The 25,319-nt window shown below is 27.9% G+C and overlaps 2 protein-coding genes across 2 annotated transcripts in view; both read right to left on the reverse strand.

Annotated features, from left to right (window-relative positions):
- LOC112295692 (putative sucrose-phosphatase 2) overlaps positions 1-13,101 on the reverse strand; it is a 34,502-nt gene extending 21,401 nt beyond the window's left edge. The window contains exon 1 of the mRNA XM_090244550.1: positions 12,868-13,101. Within this exon, the coding sequence (XP_090100676.1) occupies positions 12,868-13,101 (234 nt within the window). The remainder of the gene's footprint in view (positions 1-12,867) is intronic.
- Positions 13,102-13,558: 457 nt separating this feature from the next.
- LOC112295846 (uncharacterized) lies at positions 13,559-15,848 on the reverse strand. Its single transcript, XM_024547849.3, has one exon. The coding sequence runs from the start codon at positions 14,945-14,947 to the stop codon at positions 13,937-13,939; it is 1,011 nt and encodes a 336-aa protein (XP_024403617.1). The 5' UTR covers positions 14,948-15,848; the 3' UTR covers positions 13,559-13,936.
- Positions 15,849-25,319: the final 9,471 nt, after the last annotated feature.

The raw sequence follows: 25,319 nt of genomic DNA on the forward strand, positions 1-25,319 counted from the left end.
ATTGACAAAATCCAAAAAGCATTGCATATTTTTTATTGGTCTTAAAATCTTCCAATCTATAATAGTTTGAACCTTCTTTAGATACATTATAAGTCCTTTGTTGGAAATGGTATATCCTAAGAAGTCAACTTGAATAGTATGGAATACATATTTTTTTAACTTGGAATACAATCCCGCATCTCTAATTCTTTGTAATACATGATGAACATGAACATCATGCTCTTTTGTCTTCTTAGAATAGAGTAAAATATCATCTAAATAAAAAACAAAAAAATCATTTAGAAATTCATAAAAAAAATCATTCATAAGATGTTGAAAAATACTTGGTGCATTTGTGAGTCCAAAAAGTACAACATTATATTTGAAGTATCCATATTTTATTCAAAATATAGTTTTCCATTCATCTCCTTCTTTAATGCAAACCAAGTTGTATGCTCTTTGTAGATCTATTTTTATAAAGATATTAGCTTGATTTAGTTGATCAAAAAGTCTAAATATCAAGAATAAAGGATATCTATTCTTAATAGTAATCTTATTGAGTTCTCAATACATTTGTAGTGATCCATCTTTTTTATTCACAAATAAGATAGGAGCTCTACCAAGAGATTTTGAATGACATATGAAATTCTTGGCTAAATTCTTCTCAATATATTTCTTAAATTCAACCAATTAATTTTGCGATAAATTATAGATTGGACCAAATAATAGATGACTTCCCTCTTTAAGGTTGATTGAACAATCATATGGACGATGTTCCAAAAAATATTTTGTATTTTTTTTTTCAAAAAAATCTCAAAAATCTTCATATTGACTTGAAATGCCACTTGAAGACTTTCCATAATTAAAAGTAAATGTAGTAAAAATAATAAAAGATGATCCTTCTTTTGCAGCATACAAGAAAGCTTTCGGGCCTACAAATATGAATTTGGCTACACTAGATTCATGGCTTTCTATAAAACTCTTAATAGTGCTTTGAAAAAAATCAAGTTTACAAGAAATCCAATCTATCAAAGGATTATACTTTTTTAGCCATAATAAACCTAAAATAACCGATGTTGTATTGTAATACCATTATATAGAGAAAATATGACTAAAAATGATTTTTTAATTAATACTCTATTATACTAGTTCAACAAGAATTAAAAATATTTTAATAAGGCTTTAATGAAAGTTTCTTAGCCTATTTTCTTGTCTTAATAGCAAGTAGATAAAAGTTAGTTAGTATTTTTATCTTCTAAGATATAGAAATTTTTTTACTACCTTAGAAAGGCCATAAATTGATAAAATTAAGGTAGAAGAAGTAAATGGTTGATGTGATTGATATTAGGATCAAATTGAGGATAGGATTGGATTAAAAAATCCTTAGAAAAGGTTAGATTGATACCCGAGGGTCAACTATTTGTGAGATAGGATTGAAATCAGTTCTTTGGTCACTAAAACGACCGCTTAGGATAAATTAGGGATTCATTCAAGGATTGGAGATTAGGATTTTAGAGCTAGCTTCAAGCTTTTTTCAAGGACATAAGCATTGATTTTGTAGGATTTTTAGAGATTTGGCAAGTATTATTCAAAGTTAGGATTTGTATTGGTGATTTGGATTTTATATAATATAATTAGGGCTAGCAACTTTGGCTTGTTCATGCAATTAGTATAACATCTATAGTTAAAAATCTAATACTATTTGGATTATTAAGTGTTCTAAGTGTATACAAAATTTTGTGATAATCTAATAGTATGGTTTAGAGATATCTCGTTTTTAGCACAAGAGGGTTCTGGAAGTTGGCAGTTTGGGGTTGGATAGGATTTCTATGATATCTAGAGATCTACTAACTAGAACAAAGTGAAATTTGGCATGGTGTTGAAGGACTTGAAGATCAAGCTACATACCAATTTTGAGACAAAGTTAATGGTTGGAGAAGGAAAAACCACTACAAAGATTTTTGCTTCACTTTTCAAGTTGGCAACCGAGTGACATCAGTGCAATTTTTGGAGGTTTTCTCACAATTTGTAAGTTGGATTGGGCTGAAATTCTTGAGTATATAGAAGACTTACATTGACAATTTCATATAAAATTTTATATCAAGTGGACAGTCAGATTAGAAGTTACAACTTACTAAAACTCACTAATTAGGATTGGGACTTATAAGAAAAATCTAAATTACTTAAATATGAAAGTATTAAGATAATTGAGGTTTGTGGGTGATTGAAGCTATTAAGAAGAGTATTTTTTAGGACTTTTGAATCAAAATTTGGATTATATTCTTCTCATATGAATGAAATCTATTAGGATTTTTTGGATGGTTGTAAAACAAAACCTCACCTTCCACAACTAGGTGCCCGATGCATTCCCAAGCAAGATAACATGTAATATGACACCGGATTAGAAGGAGACTTAATTATGTTAAAAAATATGTAACTATTATGACCATATATTATTATATTTATAAGAAGTGTTTTGTGAATAATATCTCTAGAAGATAATAGACGACCATTTATGACTTCTACATGAACAAGTTTAGTTTTTTATACTAATGGTATTCAATAGCTTTTAACAAACTCTTCATTTAAGAAACAAGCTAAAGCTCTTGAATCTATTAAGGCAGAGGCTTTATAATTATTAGGTCCTAAATGCACATCTATTATAAAACAAAGAAAGAATTTTAGGGAGAAGATAAGACCTTCATTTGTACAAGATTCTAGTCGCATAGTCCCTATTGTAGCTGGACAGATTTGTTTTTTGATATTTTTTATCTTTGACAATTATACTCTTTATTTTATAATTGTATCATTTCTTCAGATAATATTGAGTAATGTACTTAGCTTTTCCATAATATAAATATAGTTCTTCTTCAATGACAAGTCTTTTCTTGTTTAATAAGAGATTTAAAATATATTGCATCAATTTGCATGTCTTCTACTCTCAAATATTTAGATTAAAAAGTTGTTGGTATTGTCATTGAATTATAATAATGAAAAGGTTTTTTTATGCAATTCTTAGATTGAAAATCAAAAATTTAATTGTCACACTTTACAGTAAAGTTAATTATCTGATTTAATATTTGGGAATCAAATAATTTAAGCATCAATTTCTTTACCTCATATTATAATTCATAAAGAAATTGGCTAATAAAAGTAGCATCATTCCACTTAACATCAATCATTAGTTATCAAAATTATGAAGTATATGATGTCACTAATTGATTGTTTTGTTGCAATATATAGATTTTATTAAAATACAAATTGTATTATATTTTCCATACATAGATCAAAATCCTGCCAAAAAAGCTTCCAAATTATCCAATATTGGATCTTGTTGTTCAAAAAGAGATGAAAACCATGATAATGCTAAACTTGAAAGAAGTGTACCAATGAATATAACTTGTGATCCCAATTTTAGATAGCTTTGAAGTTGAAGTTTAATCACAAGTTGTAGTTGATTGATAAATCCTCAAAACTTAGATATTATGCCATCAAAACTTCTTAGTTAAAGTAACTTTTATTTTTCTAATACTAAAAAGATGTTCTACTATAAGAAAAGAAATGTGATTTGGTATAGATATTGAAGCAGTTCCAATCATGTTTGTATCTTCATTTTTTATCATTTTTATTGTTTTTAGTGGCAATAAATTAAGTTGATGCATTATAAGCATCAATTCTCTCAATTCTTCTTGCATTTGTATCATTTCACTCTTCATTTCAAAAATCTTTATCTTGTTAACACTTAGAAAAAAAAAAATCTAATATCGCTCAAGACAAGCAAAAAAGAATACTTGAGAATAAAGAAGATATTAAAAATAATATTAGTTTAGAAGAGGGTAATCCAAAACTTCTAATATGCTTATGTCTTATTAAAAAAAAGAAATAATCCACTCTTAATCAAGAGAAGACAAAGCTCTAATATTGTAAGTGCACTCTTATCAATTTGTCAAAGACATGAATTGAAAGAAGATGCATAAACTTCGAAAATCCATGTCAAAAGAAAAGTAACAAAATAGAAATAAAGAAATATGTATATTAAAAAGAAACTAGAATGGCTATAGTTAAAAGACAAAGAAATTAGAGATTCTTGAATCTAGAATAGAAGCAAGAAAAGAATTGATAAGAGTGAAGAAGGCTTCACTTTTGCCTCTATATATACTATCTACTTAGGATCTATGTGGCGATGTTCTATAGGGCCTCTAAAAATGTGTTGACTTTACATGACACATATCTTGACTTGTAAGGCAAGTTTTTTATATAGACACCACATAGTTAGCTTATTCCACAAGCTATCAACACATGTGGCACATAGATAGCTTCTTGATAAAGTTTTTAATCTATTAATAAACTATAAAGATATAAAAAGTCAAAACAATGTCTAAAAAGCTTCTAGAAATCTTCTTTATAAGATATTATGAAATTAATCTTAATTATATTATCAAGAATAAATTTCAATTATATTACTTAATTATATTATCAAGATAATAATTATTATCTTAATTTATATTACCAAGATAATAATTATAATAAATATATACATCTATGACATAAGGTTGCATTTGGCTATCTACAAAATTTTGGTAGAATAAAAAATATTAGATGGAATTATTATATTTTTTCAATTTGATTATTTGATTTTTAAATGTATTTAAAAATCAAATTAATTAATTAAAAAAAAATCTCATGTACGAAATATTTTTTCTTCATATATTAGTCACTTGTTATTAAGTTATTTCTTGTTCTTTATTTTGTTCTCTTTCCATCTTTCTTACTTTTTTTTAACTTTATTGTAGTTTCTACTTGATTAGTCTATTATTTTCTATCTTGTTCTTTTTTGTGTTCTCTAGCTTGTTTTTTTTACTATTTTTTAGTATGTTCTTTATTCTTTTCTCTAATTTATTCTATCTCTTCTTTAGCTTATTTTTACTCTCTCACTTTTTTATTGTTTATCACAAATACACATATTTATTCTAATACTTACCTATATGATTAAATAGAATTATGTAAAAAAAGATTATTTTCATAATATCTTTTAGAAAAGCTTCTTAGAAGCTTTATAGACATTGTTATGACTTTACACATGTTTATAGTTGATTAATAGGTTAGGAACTTAGACAATAAGGTAGCCATATATCATATGTATTAGTAACTTGTGGAACAAGCTAACTATAGGGTGTAAATATAAAAAACTTGTCTTGTAAGTAAAAATATGTATCTTGCAAAGTTAACATGTGTAAGAGGTCTTGTAGAATATTGCAACATAGCTCCTAATTTTAAGTGATAAAAGGATATATTAATTTTTTTCTTTCATTGAGATTCATGTCCTTGACATTGCTTCTCTCAATTGTTCTTTGACATTTAGCAACAAAAAAATTTCACTATTCAAAGAAAGTTTTTACTTAGTACTATATTTGTCTTAATTCAAGATTTTGATTTACAAAGCAAGGCTTAGATATTAAAAAAATATATCTTTTTGAATTACATCTTTATTAGAAGAACAAGCAAAAATAGTCAAAGGCACTTTTTAAAATCTATATAAATTCTTATACAACAATAATTTCCTAAACTATTACTTTCTATACTAACTTGAATTTTAGGCTCTCATATTTTTTCATATTGTTGGATAGTTGGCTTCAAATAAAATGATAGAAGAGAATTTTAAACTTTCTAGTAATATTATCTTTTGCAATAACAATATTTAGATCATAATCCCAATCAAGTCACAAAGTATCTTTTAGATTTTACATAAAATCAAATTCGTTATAAATTTGTAATAAATCAATATAATTAACAAAAAAATCCCATCCAATATTTTATCGCTATAGATGTTGAACTATACCACATTGTAGCAATACTTAAGTTGGTCTCTTGTAAATATTGTACTAAACTCTTTGTTTATAGAAACGGCTAAGACATCCTAAACCACCACTTTGAATCCATTATTCATATGCTTTTATTTCTACCATGCAATAAACAGCCTTTCAATAAGAAAATTATCATGTTGTACATTTTAGATTGCTTATGGTTATAATTTGGCTACTACCATAGTGAATTATTGGTCACATAGTCAATTGTAATTTAGAGTGTGTGGCAGTGATGGAAGTTGAGAGAGAGACAATTAATAATCTAATCCCTCAACAATCAAGAAGATCTCCTTTTTAAGTGTTCAACCATAGACAAGTATCATCTATGTAATAAGATTCTTTTTTGTTTAAAGTTGTAGAGAGTTATGATGAAAGAGATAGAAAATGTAAAAGATGTGGTTAAATTTGGCATAATATTTTAATTAATCTTAATAGTTTAAAAATATTTATTCTATAAATAGATAAATCTTAAAATAAAATAAAAAATTAATTAGCACCTAGATAAAGTGTATTAACCAATTTATTTTTTAAAGCAAAGAAAGAAAAAAATTCCTAAAAGAAAGAGGCATATTATAAGTTAATGGTCTACAACAAGGTTACATGGGGTGTAGCAATATTAAAGGAGGATATAACACTAAAATTTTTCAAAAGTTATTATATATTTATTCTAAATAAATTTAATTATAAAAAATATAATTATATTATTTTATTTTCAATAATAAAAAAATAATTCTTTTAATTATAAAAATCTTAGAAAATTTTATAGCTATTATATTTTTTAAAAAAAATTATGATTATTATTATTATTATTATTATGCATATTATTGAAATAATTCTTTTTTAAATTCATATTGCAAGATTATATTCTAAACTGAATTACATTTAATTTTTTGTAAAATAGAATTTTTTTTTCTTGCTACATGCAAGAAACTTTATGTTCTATTCATATATTGCCTTAGAAAGTTTTTCTCCTTCTAACTTTTATCTACATTTTGTTTGAATTATTATATACTACTCAAGCAAGATCCATCTGATGTGCAAGCATTTATGCTTGATCTAAATGATTCTAAAATATTTGAATTAGGTTTAATACTTGTACTTGATTTTTTGGTGGCAAGAATATTTAAGATATATAATTTTTTATTTAATTTAATTTTTTATTTTTTTATGACTCTACTACATTTTCATATTAAAAAAATCTAAAATGATATAATATATTTATATGCAATAATTATCTTTGTTATTAATTTTTAAAATTAAAAAATATATATAACTCTCATCATAAATTATATTGATGTTTGAAAGAACCCAAATTCAATGATGTGTTAAATATGTTTTAGTTTTATTTTTAAATTATATATATATATATATATATATATATATATATATATGTTACATATTTAATTTCTTTTTAAATAATATGCAACAGGTATTGTGCAGATATGTTATTTGACTTTTTATCATTTTCCATAAATTATAATTATGAAAATAAAACCATTATTATTTTCTTCGAAATAAGGTTTAAAAAATTTGAAACTTAAAAGCTTCTGATAATTTCAAATCTTTTAAATATCTGAGAATTCGAAGTGCCTAAAATTAATTTCAATTAAATTTTTCTTCCAAAATATGTAAAGTTTCTTACAGAAAATCTCAAAACCATTAACAAATAGTTGTATTTGCAGATAAATTACAATTTTTTCTTCACTTATAATAAAATTATTCTTTAAAAATTTATTAGATGGTTTTTATGATTTTTTTATTCTTATTAATTAAGTTAGCAAGTATTCCTGAGCTTGTGATAAAAAAATTTCAATAGTATATAATAAAAAAGAAATAAATTAATTAATTAATTAAATTAAATTTAAATGACTTATAGAATATTAATTAATATTTTGAAGTTTATCAATAATAATGTTGACAATGAATTTTTTTTAAATTATATATATATATATATATATATATATATATATATATTCAAATTTTTTTTTTATAATTTTTTATTTTTATAAAGTCTTTTCTAAAAATAAATTTAAACCTAGAATATCTTATGTATTAAAGAGAATATTTTATAATAAATAAATAAAATAAATATTAATTATTAAGACAAAGAATATAATAAAATTATATGTTGTATAAAACTTTAGACATGTTATTATTTAAAAGACAAGGATTTTTTGTTACAATTTTTTTCTTTTTTCATATATTACATAACTAAAAGGCATATTATTTTTCTTTAGAATGAACAAATCCAAAAAGCTGTATTATGGCAAGATATATTTATTTTTATGAATTTAACAACAACAAATAATACAATCAATAAGATGCCACAAAAAAACTTATATTGATAAAAAATTAATAACACATTCTTTAATTTTTACATAATTTTTTTTCAATGTTAATTTTTTAATCAAGTTTTTTTATTCCAAAAGAATCTCTTTTTCTATCATTAATCCTCTTTTACTTCTATTTTAGAACTTATATGTGTAATAATACCTACAATATAAAATAAAATTATTAATATAAATATAAATCTAATTATATTATTATAAAACTTTATAAACTTCTATATGTATGTGTAAATATTAAATAATTTTATTTCTAATCAAATAAAAAAATTGTCTTAATTAATTTTATTGGTTTGTATTTTCATAGACTTTTTTTCTTGCTATATATTTCTTCTTAATCCTTCTTCATAATTCACCTCCAATGGTATTAAGTAGTAATACAATTATATGATCAAAAATAAAAATATGGATGTTATTATAGAAGATACTAGTAGAAAGATGGAATTAAAAATAAATAAATGATAGAAAGGTAGTAAAAAATTTAGTCTTAGTAATACTGCTTTTTATAGAAAGAACTTCTATTTACTTTATAGGGGCATAAATGCCTCAAATCAAAATAAATGAGATAATTAAATAATATAGGAATCTTTAGAAAAGAATTAAAAATAGATTTAAATAATAATTACTTCAAACTATCAAAAATTGATATCTAAAGAGGACTAATTATGAACCTAGATCAAAATTAGATCCCAAGGTATAAAACCATGGACCTACAGCAACTCTAAGATTCTTTTTGTTGTTATGCTTATTGATAATGTGGGTAAAAAAAAAAAATTGAGGTCAATTGAGAGTATGAGAATTTTTGTGAATTATGGTTTCAGATAATTGAAATTCAAGATCAATGATGGATTTTGGAAATTAGCATTATCTGCAAATTTTTTGAAGCAAAAATTGATAAAAGTAATTTAGACTTAAATATCTACACATAACTTAATTTTTGAAGCTATTAAATAGTTCAACAAGGAGAAACTTTATTGAAAGATCAACATTCAAGTTGGAGAAGGAGGATGGCCAACAATCAAGAGGTTTTGGGATCTTTTTTGACAATTGGTACGTCTAATTTTTCTCAAATTTTGTATACTTATTAATTGCTTTTTATTTAAAATTTCTATGAAATTTTAATCAAGATATATGATTCAATTAATAATTATTGAGGTTTCAAATAACTATTATAATTTATTAAGATTAATTTAAGATTTTCTTGAAATTATTTAGGATTTTTTTAGGATTTTATTAAGATTTGACTTGAGATTTGATTAAGATTTATTAGGGTTTTAATTAGGATTTTAATTAGAATTTGATTTAGGATTTAATTAAGATTCATTTGGATTTCAATTAGAGCTTTAATTAGTATTAAATTAAGATTTGATCTAAAGTTTTATTAAATTTTATTAGAATTTTAATTAAGATTAAATTAAAATTTATTTAGAATTTCTATATTTAATATTTCTTTATGTTTTTTTATTATTTCTTTCAAAGTTTCTATTTATAACATATCTTTAAGATTATTATTATTTATTTAAGTTTTTATTTTTATATTTTTTTAAGATTAATTTATAATATACTCTTTAAAATTAATTTGTAACTTATTTATGTTTTTTTTTTCTTTTTTTTTTTCTTTTTTTTTTTCTTTTTTTTTTGGTAACTTCTTTTTAAATTTACTTGAATTAGTTAAAGTTTGATAGGATTATTAAAGATTATTTAAAGTTCATTTAAGACTCTATTAGACTTGTTAGGATTATTATTGCATTTTTATTTACCTTCTATAGCTAGGTGCTTGGTGCATTCTCAAGCAAGAATATATGAAATTCAACAATGGCTTTCAAACTTTCCAATATAAAATAGTCTTTGTATTGCATATTTCTACTTTTGTACTTAATCCTTCACATTCAAATTTCATGATTTTCTTGTGAGCTCCTCTATTACAATTCTTCCAAAGAATTCCATTTTCTATCAGTCATACCTTCTTGCAAAATAAACACACTACAAAAGATAAAACTAAAGAAGCCATGGAAAAGTATAAAGCCTTAATTAATTCAAAAGCAAAGTAAAGTGGAGATATGTGGATCAATCTAAGTTTTAAATATATCAATTTAATATTCTATTATTTAGATATATAAATATATATATATATATATATATATATATTAAATATTAATTATAGAATAATCATATTTAATTAATTAAAATATTTTATTATGATATATCATTATTAAATTTTTACATTTTAAATTCTCATTAATTTGATCAAGTAATGTAAGACTATAAAATAAATTATATTTAAAATTCCTTCAATTATAAGTAAGTAATGATTAATAATTTTCAAATATTATATTTATTTATATATATATATATATATATATATATATATATATATAAAAATTTAGATTAAAAAATAATTATATATATAAAAATATTGAATATAAATACTTACGTTATAATAGAATATAATAACTATTTTTTTAACTTACTAAAATATTAATACTAAATTTATTATTTATCAAACATATTAATAAAAAATATTTTTTTAATTTTTTAAAATTGAACGTAATTTTATTTTATATATAAATAATATACATAAACAAAAAGAATACATATATATATGTATATATATATATATATATATATTTAAAGAAATATCTTATAAAGTTTTTACATATACATTACTATTTTTTTATTTTATTTTTATTCATACTTTATCAAATTTATTTATATTTAATTTATTTACCATATTTTTATTTTTAAATATTTTTAAAAATTACTTAAAAAATATTATTTAATTTTTTTTAATATTTTTTGAAGTAAAAGAATACAAAAAAAATATAACGTAGTACATTTAAGTGCAAAATACACAAAATTACAATAAGATGAAATATTTTAAAAAGAGGTGCATAGGAAATAATTTATCAATGATATATTAAAATTACCAATTTTGTTATAAGAATAGAAGAACCAAAGTTTATAAAAAAAATCTTGATTATCTTTAATAGTAGAAAAATTATAGATATGGTAAGAAAATATTATAATTAAATAAATTTTAATTTTAATATAATATACTATACTTTAATATTTGAAAGATTGAAAGAAATATTATATAAATACACATATTTTATTGTATAAGTTGAATTTCAGAATGTTTACATGTAATTTTTTGATTGCTGATATCATTAAGAGAATTTTTTTAAATTATTTATTTGATGCTAATAATAAATTATAAAATATATTAATTGAAATGAAGTTATTTATTTATTTTTAATCTAACTTAACTCTTAATTTTAAGACTACTACTTATTGAGCTTAGCCTAATTTGCATGCTTAGATTTTACAAAAATGTTGTGTCATTTTCAAAATTTCAAAACCTTAAAAGAAAACTATAATTGAAACATTTGCCCAACTCTAAAATAATGATAGATTTTATTTTAGTTTATTATTACAAACATCCAACAAGAAGATTTTAGAAATATTATTAGATTTTAGAAGGTTCTAAAAGATTCTTAAAATATTTTAATAGAATATTTTAAAAGGATTTCTAAAAATTTTGAAAAATTCTTAAAATATTCTAGCAGATTTTTAAAAGTCTTAGAATAATTATGGAAGTTATTTAAGAAGCTTCCTAGGGTTGCCTCATCTTCAAGCAACATAAGATCTTCTCAAGAAGCTTCGTAGAATTGCTTCATCTTTAAGCAATATAGAAACTTCTCAAAAACCTTTTTAAGGTTCTTTAAACAACATAAGAACTTCTCGAGAAACTTCTTAATACCTTCTATATATTAGAGTCAAGGTTGAAGGGATCTTCAATCTCAACAATATATTTTTTGGAGTTCTACCTCACTTTTCTTGGTGTTGATCTTATATTCATCTTGATCAAGTTTTTGCTAGCTTTCATATTGATACTCTTATGTTCAACTTCTTGTTTGATATTTTGTATAATATATCCATGACATTGATCATTATTGGCTTTTTCTTGTTCAAAAAAACTCAATAAATTTGGATTTCAAATGTCCATGAAATGGTTGGAACTCTAGGATCCCACAAAACGACCTAATTATCCATGAGTTATTAAGGGGATTTGGACTTAGCACATTTTCAAAACCAATAAACAAAGATTTAACACTTGATATTTCTAAGGTCATTCAAATTATCAAATCCAAAATATCACTATTCAAAATTTATTATCCGTTGATATTATCCCAGGTATTATCCCTAATTCAAACTTTGTTACCTCTTTGATATGGAGTCAAAGAGAGGTAAGGCAAACAAGATAGTTTTTGATATTTTACAAGCTCTTCTTGTGATATTTGGATTTAAAAATCATTCACCTTGCAAGGTGGGTGATTTGGTGAAGTATCGAATCATATTTTGAAATATCACTTTTGGATATACTTTTGGATCTCATCATTGGTGAAATATCACCCAAAAATGCCAAGTCTGAATCCCCTCATTAGGGAGAAAGTATAACAGAATAAAAAAGTGTGTTATATGGTTGTGCTACTAGCATGCTCTATATGATAGGGTCCAAGGACCCAGAATGTCAGAATCTAGAATGCCATATTAGGGTTTTCTTTCCTTTTCAAATAATGCAGCCGGTATACCCCACATGTGTCAAAACGAAAAATAACAATAAAAAAGAGAAAAAAAGAAGAAGGGACATGCTATGGAAACTAGGGTTCAGGTGCTACTGTCTCCAGCAGCATTGACACCGAAGTGGACCTGGAGGTTGTTTCTTCCACTTCCAGCTTTTGCCACTGACGAGTGACGAGTGTGAATGTCTCAGGTGCAATTCTAAATGTGGCAGCTACTCTTCCGAAATTATGGGTGTTTCTCAGCTTCTCAAGCCACTTGCAAATGATTCGTGCAGGCCAAGCTATTGGCAACAGTTTCGACGTCGACCAACTAGATGAAAAGAAGGGCATCCTTCTGTGATACTTCCTCAAAACAACAACTTTGGCTTGGTGTCTATCGTGGTCAATCGTAATCCGCAAGCTCCGCAACAATTGCCGTCATGCAGAAATTACCCATTTATAGTAAATTAAGTCCAAGTTTTCGTTCGCAAGTGACGCATGCTGCCATGGAGATTGCCAGGGGAGAATACTATCGGGAGATTACAGCAGGTTCTTTGAGTCTTGCTCGAAGTAGACCCAAAGACTCGCGGATTAGCATGATGCAAGAAGCTCTGCCAGGAAACCCAGGAAACTGCCTCAACTCTGGATTTCCAAAACCCTACTGAACCCTAAAACATGAAATCTAATCTTCCACGACTTATAGCTATCAAGTTGTTATTCTGTATTGTGAAAGTTTATCGAACAATTGACAGAGTTGCACTAACATGTCCGCCAAACTATTAAAAGAAGATTTAAATCAAGATAAAATGCAGCAATAAAAGATGAGGCAGTATCTTGATTGGTTATGTGTGGCATAAAGTTACAGAAAGGTATTGGATTTAGAGCTTGAGGTATGTAATCCTTTACATGACAAGAAGCCCCCCAGGTGATCCACGTCGTCACCTATTGTTGCGTGGTCAGAATGTTTTCTAAAAAATTGATAGTATATCCTGCATAGCTAACACACTTCAGCAGCTTCAAAAATGTGCTGTGAAGTGTCACGAACTGGACCGGTATCTGAGATCATCAATCTGTGTCCCAGGTTTGTGGACATACTAGAATCTGTACCCTAATATATGTAATCTACCACAAATTTTTGTAGCTGCTGAAGAGGAGCTTGTCGCCAGGGAGCGGGGTGTCCCAATGCTCAACAATCAGAAAACAGAGGCTCTCTCAATGCACTGTCAAGGCTCTGGAGCTCGAGATTGAGGAATTGAGAGCCCAGATCTTCGTCCTCCCAGTAAACGCCAGCAGGGTAGGAACCCCCTGCACTGTCTATCGACGGAGACGAGCTGGAGTTTGAACCCGATGCGCCGTCATAGTAGTCATCTGGTCTGAAGGACGGGATTGAATAAGTATCTCTTTGATGCAAAAATCTGTCGATGTCCTGGGGTTGCTCGCATGACGAGAAAGTTCCCGCTCGTTCCGCTTGCGAACTGTAATACTGCTGTTGCTCAAACTCGGGTGCGCTAGGAAATCGCTGCTGTGGTGGATAAACTCGCAACGAGGAAGACGAAGTGGTGCTCACATCTGGTGATGGCGTCGGGTCTACCTTCCCACGACTGTCCCCAACAGTTTCTCGAAGAAGTATATCCCTAATGTCCAAGTCATGAATAGAACTATCGAAGTTGGCCAACGCTATTTCGTCGTCGTTGAAGTCTTCCATAATTCCTATATGCAGTGACGTGCGACCACTACTGCCTACATTTACCGCAGTCTCTAAAGGGCGATGATGAGGAAATTCTAGCAATTCTGGTATTGCTACATCGTGCATTTTTCTAGGTGGCGAGGATGACTGCTCTGTGCGTTTTGAGGAAGGGACAGAATCAAGCCCGGCCGACTCGTGAGCAGGCAAATTGAGCTCTGCCAAAGGACCATAAAACTTGCGAGCCGCGATGTCGTAAGCCAGCGCTGCTTCTTTAGCGGTCGGAAAGCTTCCGAGCCAGAGGCGAACACGTTTTTTGGGCTCCCGAATTTCTGCAACCCATTTGCCCCAGGTTCTCTGTCGCACACCACGAAATTCACAAGCAGAGTTCTCCGGACCGCCCTTGCCTTTCATTGCCCCTTTCTTCCATCTCTTTCCGGGTTTACGAGGAGGCTTCTCGATGTGGCCGGAAGTTGGACTCAGCCTGGCATTCCCCTGGTTGCCCAAATGCATGCCGGTTCGCCTAATCGTCGTCGTCTTGATCGCCTCCCTGATTACAGATGGGAAATTACTGCTTGGGCCTCTAATTGATAATTCTGCTCCCACCGAGTCTCTAAGTTACAGAACTGCGACTGTTGATTGCTCCTGCTCTCGCACCAATCAGCGCATTCTTCCGCTTCCCACAAAGCAGACAAAAATCACGAAACACTTCACAAAATCCTGCAAATGAACCATCAAAAGAGACGGCACTACTTGGAACTCAATCCTCCTCTCAATTTTCTCGAAACCTCACCTCCTCTCGATGTTCTCGAAACTTCTTCTTCGCTGGGAATTAACTAACTTTCTGAACAAATCTACACCCTCTAGCAAACTCACAAGCAGTTCTACGCCAGCTGGCGTGTCTCTCTCAATTCTCTCACAGCTGCTCGCAAATGCAACTAAGAACATAGGCTCGAAATTCCCACTCTCCACCAAAAACCCACTGGCAATTCGATTCAATCTTTCACTCTCAAGTATCACCAAACCTGTTTAAACCCAAAACCCACTTATCCCAGCAAATCTCCAATCACTTCCTCTGTCGTCACTCAGCAACTATCACTGCGATGCCAATCAAACCAGCTACCGATTCCTATCTACCCAATTCGCAGAAATAGAAACGCAGCATCTTTCACCCAACCCAATCAACAATCACAACTGTGTCCACCTACTGATTCCTGGTTTAAATTCGTTCTTTCAAGCTTTCGCGACCCTGGCAACACAGGAGGCGGAATTTCAGCTGAATGCCGCTACGGAGAGCTAGACCTAGCTCACTGAAATCCGAGACGGATAATCCTTGAGGGATTGGAATACTGAATCCGACCAGATGGGGCTTATATACAGTCTACGATCGGGTGCGGGGTGAGTTGCCACCACGCTAGGACACTTCATTGCGAGGGCGGTTACGAGCCACGCTCCTGCTTCTCCACTTGGGCCCGTCGGAAGCTCTGTCGGAAATTTCTGAACCCAAGCAACGCGACTGCGACAGGCGCCAAACTTGGTCGGTAACACTTTTACCCTGGTTTCCAATTCGGGCAACTTGTTTCTTCCTACTCAAGCCAGTTTCTCACCATCACTTTTTCGGGATTGCGTAAAATTGTACTTTGGTATTTGACGTTTTACCCAATAAATCTGAATCAGATCCCCAAAAACTAATATCTTGTAAATATTTGACTTCACTTTGTCAAAAGAAAAAAAGGTGGGTTGATTGGTGAAGAGTGTAGCCATTGTTGGCTCCCTAATACTCTTCCATGACTAACAATCATGGATTGTGAAAGGTATTTGGAGTAGAATGTGCTTTAAAAGGGTGGTGTGATGTTCTCTTACAATGTTTATAATATATATATATATATATATATATGCTGTTTAATTTAATATTAAAATTATTTTTAATATTTAATTATTAAATATATATATTATTTATATAAAATAACATTTTTATTTTAAAAAAGTATTTTTATTTAATATTTGTATATTTTATATTACCAAAGCAGCTAATAGATATCTATTTGTATATATTTAAATATATATATATATATATATATATATATATTCATGGATATATAACAAACTAAAATATCAAGCATCCATAAAAAAATTCTAAGACCTCTTAATTATATATTATTTTGTAAAGATCTATAAAAGCTTTTAGAAATTTCTAATCTTCAAAAATCTTTTGTAATCTTTTATAGTCAGCTAAGATTATTTTAGGTTTGTAGAAGTTGGTAAAAAAGATTCTTTATATTTAAAGGATGTTTATAATTTCTGGAATCTTATCTATAAACTCCTATAAGTTTTTGTTGTAATTATACAAATATGAAAGCAAAACAAGGAGTACCTCGAAGTTTTGAAGCAATCTAAATGTTGTGTTGTTCATAATGCATATATATATATATATATATATATATATAGTCTTATTTCTTATTTAATATCTTACTTTTCTTGCATTTATTGATTTTTTTAAAATTTTCATCCTTGAGTTTTCATTAGTGTGTATTTGTTTTTAAAATAAGTATCAAATGTTTTTTGAAGGATATTCTTCTATCTTAATAGTTGCAAATTATAATCATTTGAACTAAATTTTCTTGTAACATGTTTACTAAAAGAAATAATAAGTTACCTTCTTTTAATACATTCTATTCAATATAAGAGAATTTAAATTGGATTATTTTTTAATAAGAGTAGAATTTTTATCCATAATAATATCTCAATCAAGCTTTGTATTTATATAAAATTATCTTTAATTTACTATAATAATTATAGTAAAATAATTAATTTTTACTTAAAATAAAATAAAATAAAATAAAACAACTTGCAAATAATAATAAAAGAATTATGCAATATCGAATTTAGTGTTATTAGGATATTAAATCTTAAAGTTATTTTTAATATTTTAAAATTAAAATAGAAAGTATAGAAATAATATTTCATATATATATATATATATATCTTTTTTCTATAAAAAAATATATAAGGTCAATTTGATGCAACTTGATTTAAATTCATAATATTTATACTAAAAAATATACAAAATAACATAAGAAGCTGTTATAAAACCAATAAATCATATTACAAATTTAAATTACATTTTTAACAAGAAAAAAATAATGATGCTTAAAAATAATACTAAATAGCTATGTTCTATTAAAAGATAATTATGTCATATAGTAATAGAGACTATATAATGAAATACTACTAATTTTATATTTAAAATATTTTTTAATAATTTAATCATATATATATATATATATAAATATTATTTAATTTTTAGAAAAATACTTAAAACTTCAATCAAAGAGAAATTTTAAGCCAAGACATAGTTTCAAACCAAGAAGACCTTAAAGAATCTAATCATGTTTCAAGGATCTAGTCATGGATCCTATCATCCAAACGAGTGTTAGTTTATTTTTTGGTAGTGTGTTGATAGTCATTGTTTACTTGGAAGTCAATTGTTGTGATCACATTGGGTATTATTCTATGGCTACAATGAGCTACTTTAAGAAGTCAACTAGAAGGAGAGAGGGCATTACAATAATGAAGTTTAGCACACAAATTGCAGTATGGGAGATATAGCAAAGTAATTCTAAATAGAGACTCAGATACAACACCTCTTAGGCTAGATATCTAATTTGCAAGGGCAAATAGAAGCTTCTAAGACAAGAAGGTTGACATCTATTAGGCTGAAATTGAGCAAGCTTGATATATACTCAAGGACCTCAAGGCAAGAAGATGTATGCCAATGGCTCTTCAGGATGCGACAGTACCTCCAATTATTTGGAATAAATATTAATAAAGAGATTATATATGCTTCTAGTTATTTCAGAGATAGAACAACTATTTGGTGGTGACATCGAGTTCAAAGCTATGGAGCTCAAGGTAGATTTTGTAATTAAGAGGAGTTTGAAACCAAGATTAAGAGTCAATTTTGATCCATCAATGCAAGAAAGTTAAGACACAATCAATTGGCTAATCTTATATAATTTAAATTAGTGCAAAATTATGTCTCCCAATTCAAGTCCCTATATCTCTAAATTGACAACGTTTCAAAAGAAGAGATGATGGATTGATTTTTAGGAGGGTTGAAATTTGTAATCTAGTGAAAAGTGGAATTAAAAGATCCACAAATGTTTGAAGACATAGTTACGATTGCAAAGAGGGTTGATGCTAAAGATTATAGAAATTCTGGAGTATAACCTATAGTGCAGAATTCTATGCCATTAGCTAATAATATAGTGTACCAATCAATACCGATGGAGATTGATGCTCTATAAGGACCATTGATACCACAAAGATAACAAATATTGGTACAAAAGGGATTGTGCTTTTACTATTGATAGTCAAACCATCAGATCAAAGACTCTCCAAAACGTCAAAGTTTAAGTACCAAAAAATCACAGGGGATTCACAATCTCAAGAACCACCAAGTTGATGAAGAAATAGAGCAAGAAAATTGAGCTCTCCAATAAAGGCACTAAGGACCAATATTGAAGGTAGTTGTTATTCCTTAGAGACAAATGGCATGGCCTCGAACAATTATCAAAAGGATTGACTAGTATGTCTAATGGGTCGACTAAGAACACAACCATGTTAAGTGCTTGTAGGATTGTGACTCTACAAAAAATTGCATCTCAACAATAATTACCTACCAACTTGAGATTAAGATAAAGATGATCAAAGGAGAGAATATATACCTCGCACATGATCGAACGAATATCTTGAGCAAAATAAGTAAAAAAAAAAAAAAAAAAAAAAAAAAAACTCAAAGACTAAGTAATATTTATGCCTCGAGGGAGAGGTTTAGAATAATAAAGCTTAGATATGATGTTATCCTTAGTATGCCATAGCTAGAGGTGAGAAATAAATAATTCAATTGACTAGCAAAGAGAATTTCTTTCAAAAATGGAAGATATATGTTGACTCTTTGTGCCCTTGTATTGAGTAGGATATCAAAATGATCTACAACTAAGAGCTTTCTTGTAGGAATGATTTTTATGAAGAAACAAATATGGCATAAGAAATTGGTATATATAGTGGTTTTGAATCTTGCTTCAATAGTAAGAAAGATAGCCAAAAGAACAGAAAGGATAGAACAATTCATACATGAATATTGTGATGTCTTTCCAACCAACTTATTTAGTGGTATGCCACGTGATCAAGGTGTCTCCTTTCAAATAGAATTAGTGCTAAGACCAAACCGATGTCGTGTTGTAACATGACTATAAGGTGAAAGATGATAATATGGATCTTATTATAGAAGAGCCAAGTTAAAAGAAAAGGTAGAAAAATATGGATAAAAGATAGAAAGGTAATAAAACTTTTAATAGTAATGCTGCCCTTTTTAAAAAAATAGCTTCTACTTACTTTGTAGGGCCAAAAATAAGGCAAAATAAGGTATATTAGAATAATAAATGATATAGACATCTTTAGGAAAAGGTTAAGAGTAAATTCTAATAAAATTTACTTAGAAAAACTAGATATTGATACCCAGAGAAGGCCGGTTCTGAACTAGGGTCGAAATCAGACCCTGAGGCACAAAACCGAGTCTCGATGGCAACTCTAGGGCTCTTCGGTAGATCGAAGAGTGGGGTTTGAGAGAAGATTGGATAGGATTTTTATGAGCATTGATTTTGGGTGATTTGGAGTTGATATGACTATGTAAGAGCTTTGCAAAGTTAAGGTTTGTTTCGGATGCCTTGGGTTCTATGAAATAAAATAGGATTTACGTTTTGGATGATTATAAGAGTTTTGTAATAGATCTATAGGTGAAATTTGGTGGATTTATGGTTATAGTTGTGTTTAATATGTGTTATAAATTTGAGCTCGATCTAACCATTGAATTGAGGGATATTGAAGATTAAGTGGGTCAAGGTCTCAGAAAGTAGAATTTTAGGTCTAGTGGAGGTTTTTAAGATTTCTTGCAATCTACTAGTTGGATTGGAATGAAACTTATGTAAAAGGATATTAGACTTAATTTTCTATATGCATGAAAATTTTAAGATCAATCGAACGGTGCAATAGAGAGATATTGGCTCTGGAAGATTGGCATCAAGATTGAAGAAGGAGGTCAGCCAATATCCGAGCACATTTTTGAGGTTATCACCAATTTTGTATTTCCGATCCTTTTCAATTTTTTTGTGCTTGTGTTTAACTTATTTTTTTAGAAGTGTGAAAAATTTGAGTTAAGATCGACGGTTTATTCATTAGTTATTGAGGTTTAAATCTGTTATAGGAATTACTAGGATTTGATTTAGGATTTAGGGTTTGGTTAGGGTTTGGTTTAGGGTTTAGGATTTGATTAGGATTTAGGATTTGGTTAGGGTTTTATTTAGGATTTAGGATTTGGTTAGGATTTGATTTAGGATTTAGGATTTATTTAGGGTTTGGTTTAGGATTTAAGATTTGAATTAGGGTTTGGTTTAGGGTTTGGTTGGGATTTGGTTTTAGGTTTGTTTAGGATTTGATTAGGATTTGGTTTAGGATTTGGTTGGGATTTGGTTTAAGGTTTGTTTAGGATTTGATTTAGGATTTAGGATTTAGAATTTTATTAGGATTTAATTAGTTTTATTAAGATTCAATTAGTTTTGGCCTTAGATTTGAATGAAGTTCAATAGGATTATAACTAGAATTAAATTAAGATTGAATTGATATGTATTTGAGTGATATTTGTGATCCTTCTAATATTTCTTTAAGAATTCTTATTATTTGTTTGAAATTTCTTTGAAGTTTTTTTGAATTTGATTAAGCTTGCTTACTATTATTATGGTCTAATTAGAGCATTGTTAGTATTTTATTAGAATTAGGATTTTTTTATTATAATTTCCATTCTTCCTTCCATAGTTAGGTGCTCGGAGCATTCTCAAGCAAGACTTCACATATTACGACACCAACAAGTGGACTAATTTATCGCCTAGTACCAAATGAACTTAAAGAGTTACAAAAATAATTGGATGCACTCTTGGAGAAAGGCCTCATTTAAAAAAGGACATTGCTATGGGAAGCATATGTATTCTTTGCACTCAAAAAAAGATGGTGGACTTTGACTTTGAATCAATTATTGAAAACTCAATAAGTAGTTTGTCAAGAATGCATATCCACTTCTATATTGTCGTATTACATGAAATTTTACTCGAGAGTGCACCGAGCACGTGGCTATGGAAGATAGAAGGAAATTACAACTATAAAATCTTAATTCTAATAGAATATTAAATAAACTCTAATTAAATCTTAATAATGATAAACAAAATTTAATTCAAATTTAAAATAAATCTTAAAGAAATTACAAAAGAATAAATAAGAAATCTTAAAAGAATTAAAAAAAATCCATAATAAGCCTCAAAAGAATCCTTAAGAAGTCCTAAAAAATATTAGAATAATTAAAAATATATCTTAAATAAATTTCAATGAAGTTCTAATTTAATCCTAGTTAAAATCCTAATAGACTTCAATCAAATCTTAAACAAACCATAAACCCTAAATCAAACCGTCAATCAAATTTTGGATCCTAAATCAAATCCTAAATCAAATCTTAGACAACTCCTAAATCCTAAATCAAATCCTAAATCCTAAAATAAATCCTAGATCAAATCTTAGATCCTAAATTCTAAACCAAATCCTAGACAAATCCTAAATCTTAAACCAAATCTTAGATCAAACCCTAATTCCAAACCAAATCTTAACCAAATCCTAATCAACTCAATCTAATCCTAGTACTATTTAGAACCTCAATATTTATCAATTGAATCATTGATTTTTTCTAAAAATTTGCACACTTCTGAAAACTAAGTTGGTAACAAGCATACAAAATTTGAAGATAATCACACTTACCAAATAAAAGAAAAATCCTAAAATATGCTCAGATATTGGCCAACCTCTTATTCTAATCTAAATTTTGAACTTCTAACACCAACATCTTCTAATTGAACTATTCAATTGTTCTTAAATTTTATAAGTATGTAGAAAATCAATTCTATTACCTTTAATTACAAATTTTTATTTCAAACAAACTAGTAGATTGCTGAAGATCTTAGAAATTCTAACTACCTTTTAAAGTACAATTTCTAAGATTTCAACCTACTTGAAATTCAATAACCTTCAATTCAACCATTTGATCAAGCTCAAACTTAAAACATACACTTCAAACAATAAATTTCATAAGTCATCAAAATTTAAACTATAGATCTACTACCAAATTTATAAAATTCTTCAAAATATGATATCTTTTTTATTCTATAAGTTCTTCAGTTATCTAAAATAACTATGACTTTGCAAAGCTTTTACAAAGTCATTTCATACTTAATTACATTTAAATCAATGCTCAAAGAAACCTTATTAAGTTTGCTGTCAAATCCCATTCTTTGATCTACCAAAGAACTTTTGAATTGCTATAGATGCTAAGTTTTGTGCCTCAAGATCTGATTTCGACCTAGGTTGATAACTAATCCTCTTCAAGTATCAAATTTTGCCCTTTTGACTTAATTTTTGTTCCAATCAACTCCTAACTTCTTCTTGCATGTGCTCATTTTCTTTATTTTTCTAATCTACCTTGTTTTGCCTTATTTGTAACATTACAAAGTAAGTAGAGTCTACTTTATAAAAAGATATCATTTAAAACTTTAGTTCTACTTTTTTTTTTACTATTGTCTATTTACTAAGATAACTTGCTATAATATTTGAAGTAAGATCTTCTATAATATAATAGATTCTTGACCATTTTTATTTATTAATTGTGTTACATCACGATAATGAATAGATGATCTTCTTGACCAACTTTAAAATATAACCATTATTAGTAAATTAGACCTTTGAAGTGATTATTTGTAGACTCCTATTATCAAAGAGGATATAGAAAAGATAGCATTCTGCATGCACTATGGACATTTTGAGTGGCTTGTATTATCTTTTGTTCTCACTAATGTTGTAGCCTTATTTAAGTGTCACTTAAATAAATTATTTTAGAATCTTTTAAATAAGTATGTGGTTGTTTCCATTAATGATATCCTAGTCTATAATAAAAGCCTTAAAGAGCTTGAGTAATATCTATGAGAAGTGCTATGCCAATTACATGATAGTCGCTTCATTACAAGCAATCAAAGTATGAATTTTGGAAGTCAAAGGTCATTTTTTTGGAGCTAGTAGTGTCCTTCAAAGACGTGCGCATAGAACAAACAAGGTAAAAGTAATAGAGGATCAACCAATTTTGAATGATGCTTCTAAATTTTGTTCATTTTTAGGCCTTATTAGATATTATCACCATTTTTTTTTTAACAATTTGTGATCATTGCTGCCTCATTGACAAGCTTATTGGAAAAAAATGCTCCATTTGAATAAAAATTATAACAAAAAAGGGCCTTCAAGGAGTTGAAAGAGGTACTAATTACTGCTATAAAATTACAATTGTATGATTCAAATCTCCCATGTATGCTTAACATTGATGCTTTTGACTTTACTATTGGTAAGATTCTTCAACAAGACTTTAATAAGAATCTTCAACTTGTGGCGTATGAATCATGCAAACTCAAAAGGGCAAAGCACAATTATTTTATACGTAATCAAGAGCTATTAGCAATTATATATGCCACAAAGATGTCACAACACTATTTGTTAGGAAAGCCACCAACTATTTGGATTGGCCACCAATCTATGCTGCACGATTTGTACCTAAAAAATATGAAACTATGACATCATCATTGCAAAGAACAGTTGCAATTGTTTGACATTCAGCTGAGGTACAAATAAGGGTGACAATACATTGTGTTATATATTTTTTTATGTAGATCCAAATTAAAATCAAAATCAAATGATAAAATAGAAGTTGCTACCAATAGTATTATTATTTCAAATCTAATGAGAGGAAGAGAATGGAAGGAAGTTATGTATTGTAATACTTATTTCAAGATGGTTACTAATCAACTAAAGGTAAAAAAATGTGCAATATCAAGATTTCATCATATGAATGAAGGCTTACTCTATTTCAAGAAATAAATTTATATATCTGACAATGATATACTTTGAATGCATATACTTCAAGAAAAACATGACATCCCAATATCTAGATACTTAAGGTACAAGAAGACTTTAGAATAGATTTCAAGGATATGATTTGGGATAGGTTTGGATCGAGATATTCAAGCTTTTGTGCATTCTTGTGAATCATGTCAATATAACAAAGCATACAATATATCATCTCTTAGACTATTGCAGCCAATTCTATTACCTATGGTATGTTGAGAGCAAGTGATTATAGATCTCATTACATGTTTGCCACATACGCTTCACATTCATATTGTAGTTACTGTCTTTGTGGATCAATTTTCAAAGCAAATTTACTTGGTTATAATGCACTCTGATATTGATGTCACAATACATCCACAAGTTTTCTTCAGTACTATCTTTTGTCACCATGGATTATCTCATGTCATCATTTCAGATTGGAATCCATACTTTATAAGGAATTTTTGGCAAATCTTATTCAAGCTACTAGACACATGACTTATCATGTCCACGATCTTTTATCTTTAGATAGATAGAAAAATGGAGCATCCAAATCAAATCTTAGAGGATATGGTATGGACATTCTTGGCAATTCACCATAATGATTGTGATGAATATTTGATGTCTTTAGAGTTTGTCTATAATGATATTATTCAAGCAAATATTAGTCATTCACCATTCTTTTTCAATACCAATCAACATCCAATTACATTGATAATTCTTTATTGTCTCATCAGTACCCACTATCACGGACATACTCATGTAAGCCAGTAATTACATATATAAACAGGTAGAAGTAACTAAAAGTAAATAAAAGTAACTTAATTCTATAGTATTTGATATGGAAGCTTTCTAGAAG

Source organism: Physcomitrium patens, chromosome 19, assembly GCF_059467195.1.
Source record: "Physcomitrium patens ecotype Gransden chromosome 19, ASM5946719v1, whole genome shotgun sequence".
In the NCBI taxonomy this organism is placed as follows: Eukaryota; Viridiplantae; Streptophyta; class Bryopsida; order Funariales; family Funariaceae; genus Physcomitrium; species Physcomitrium patens.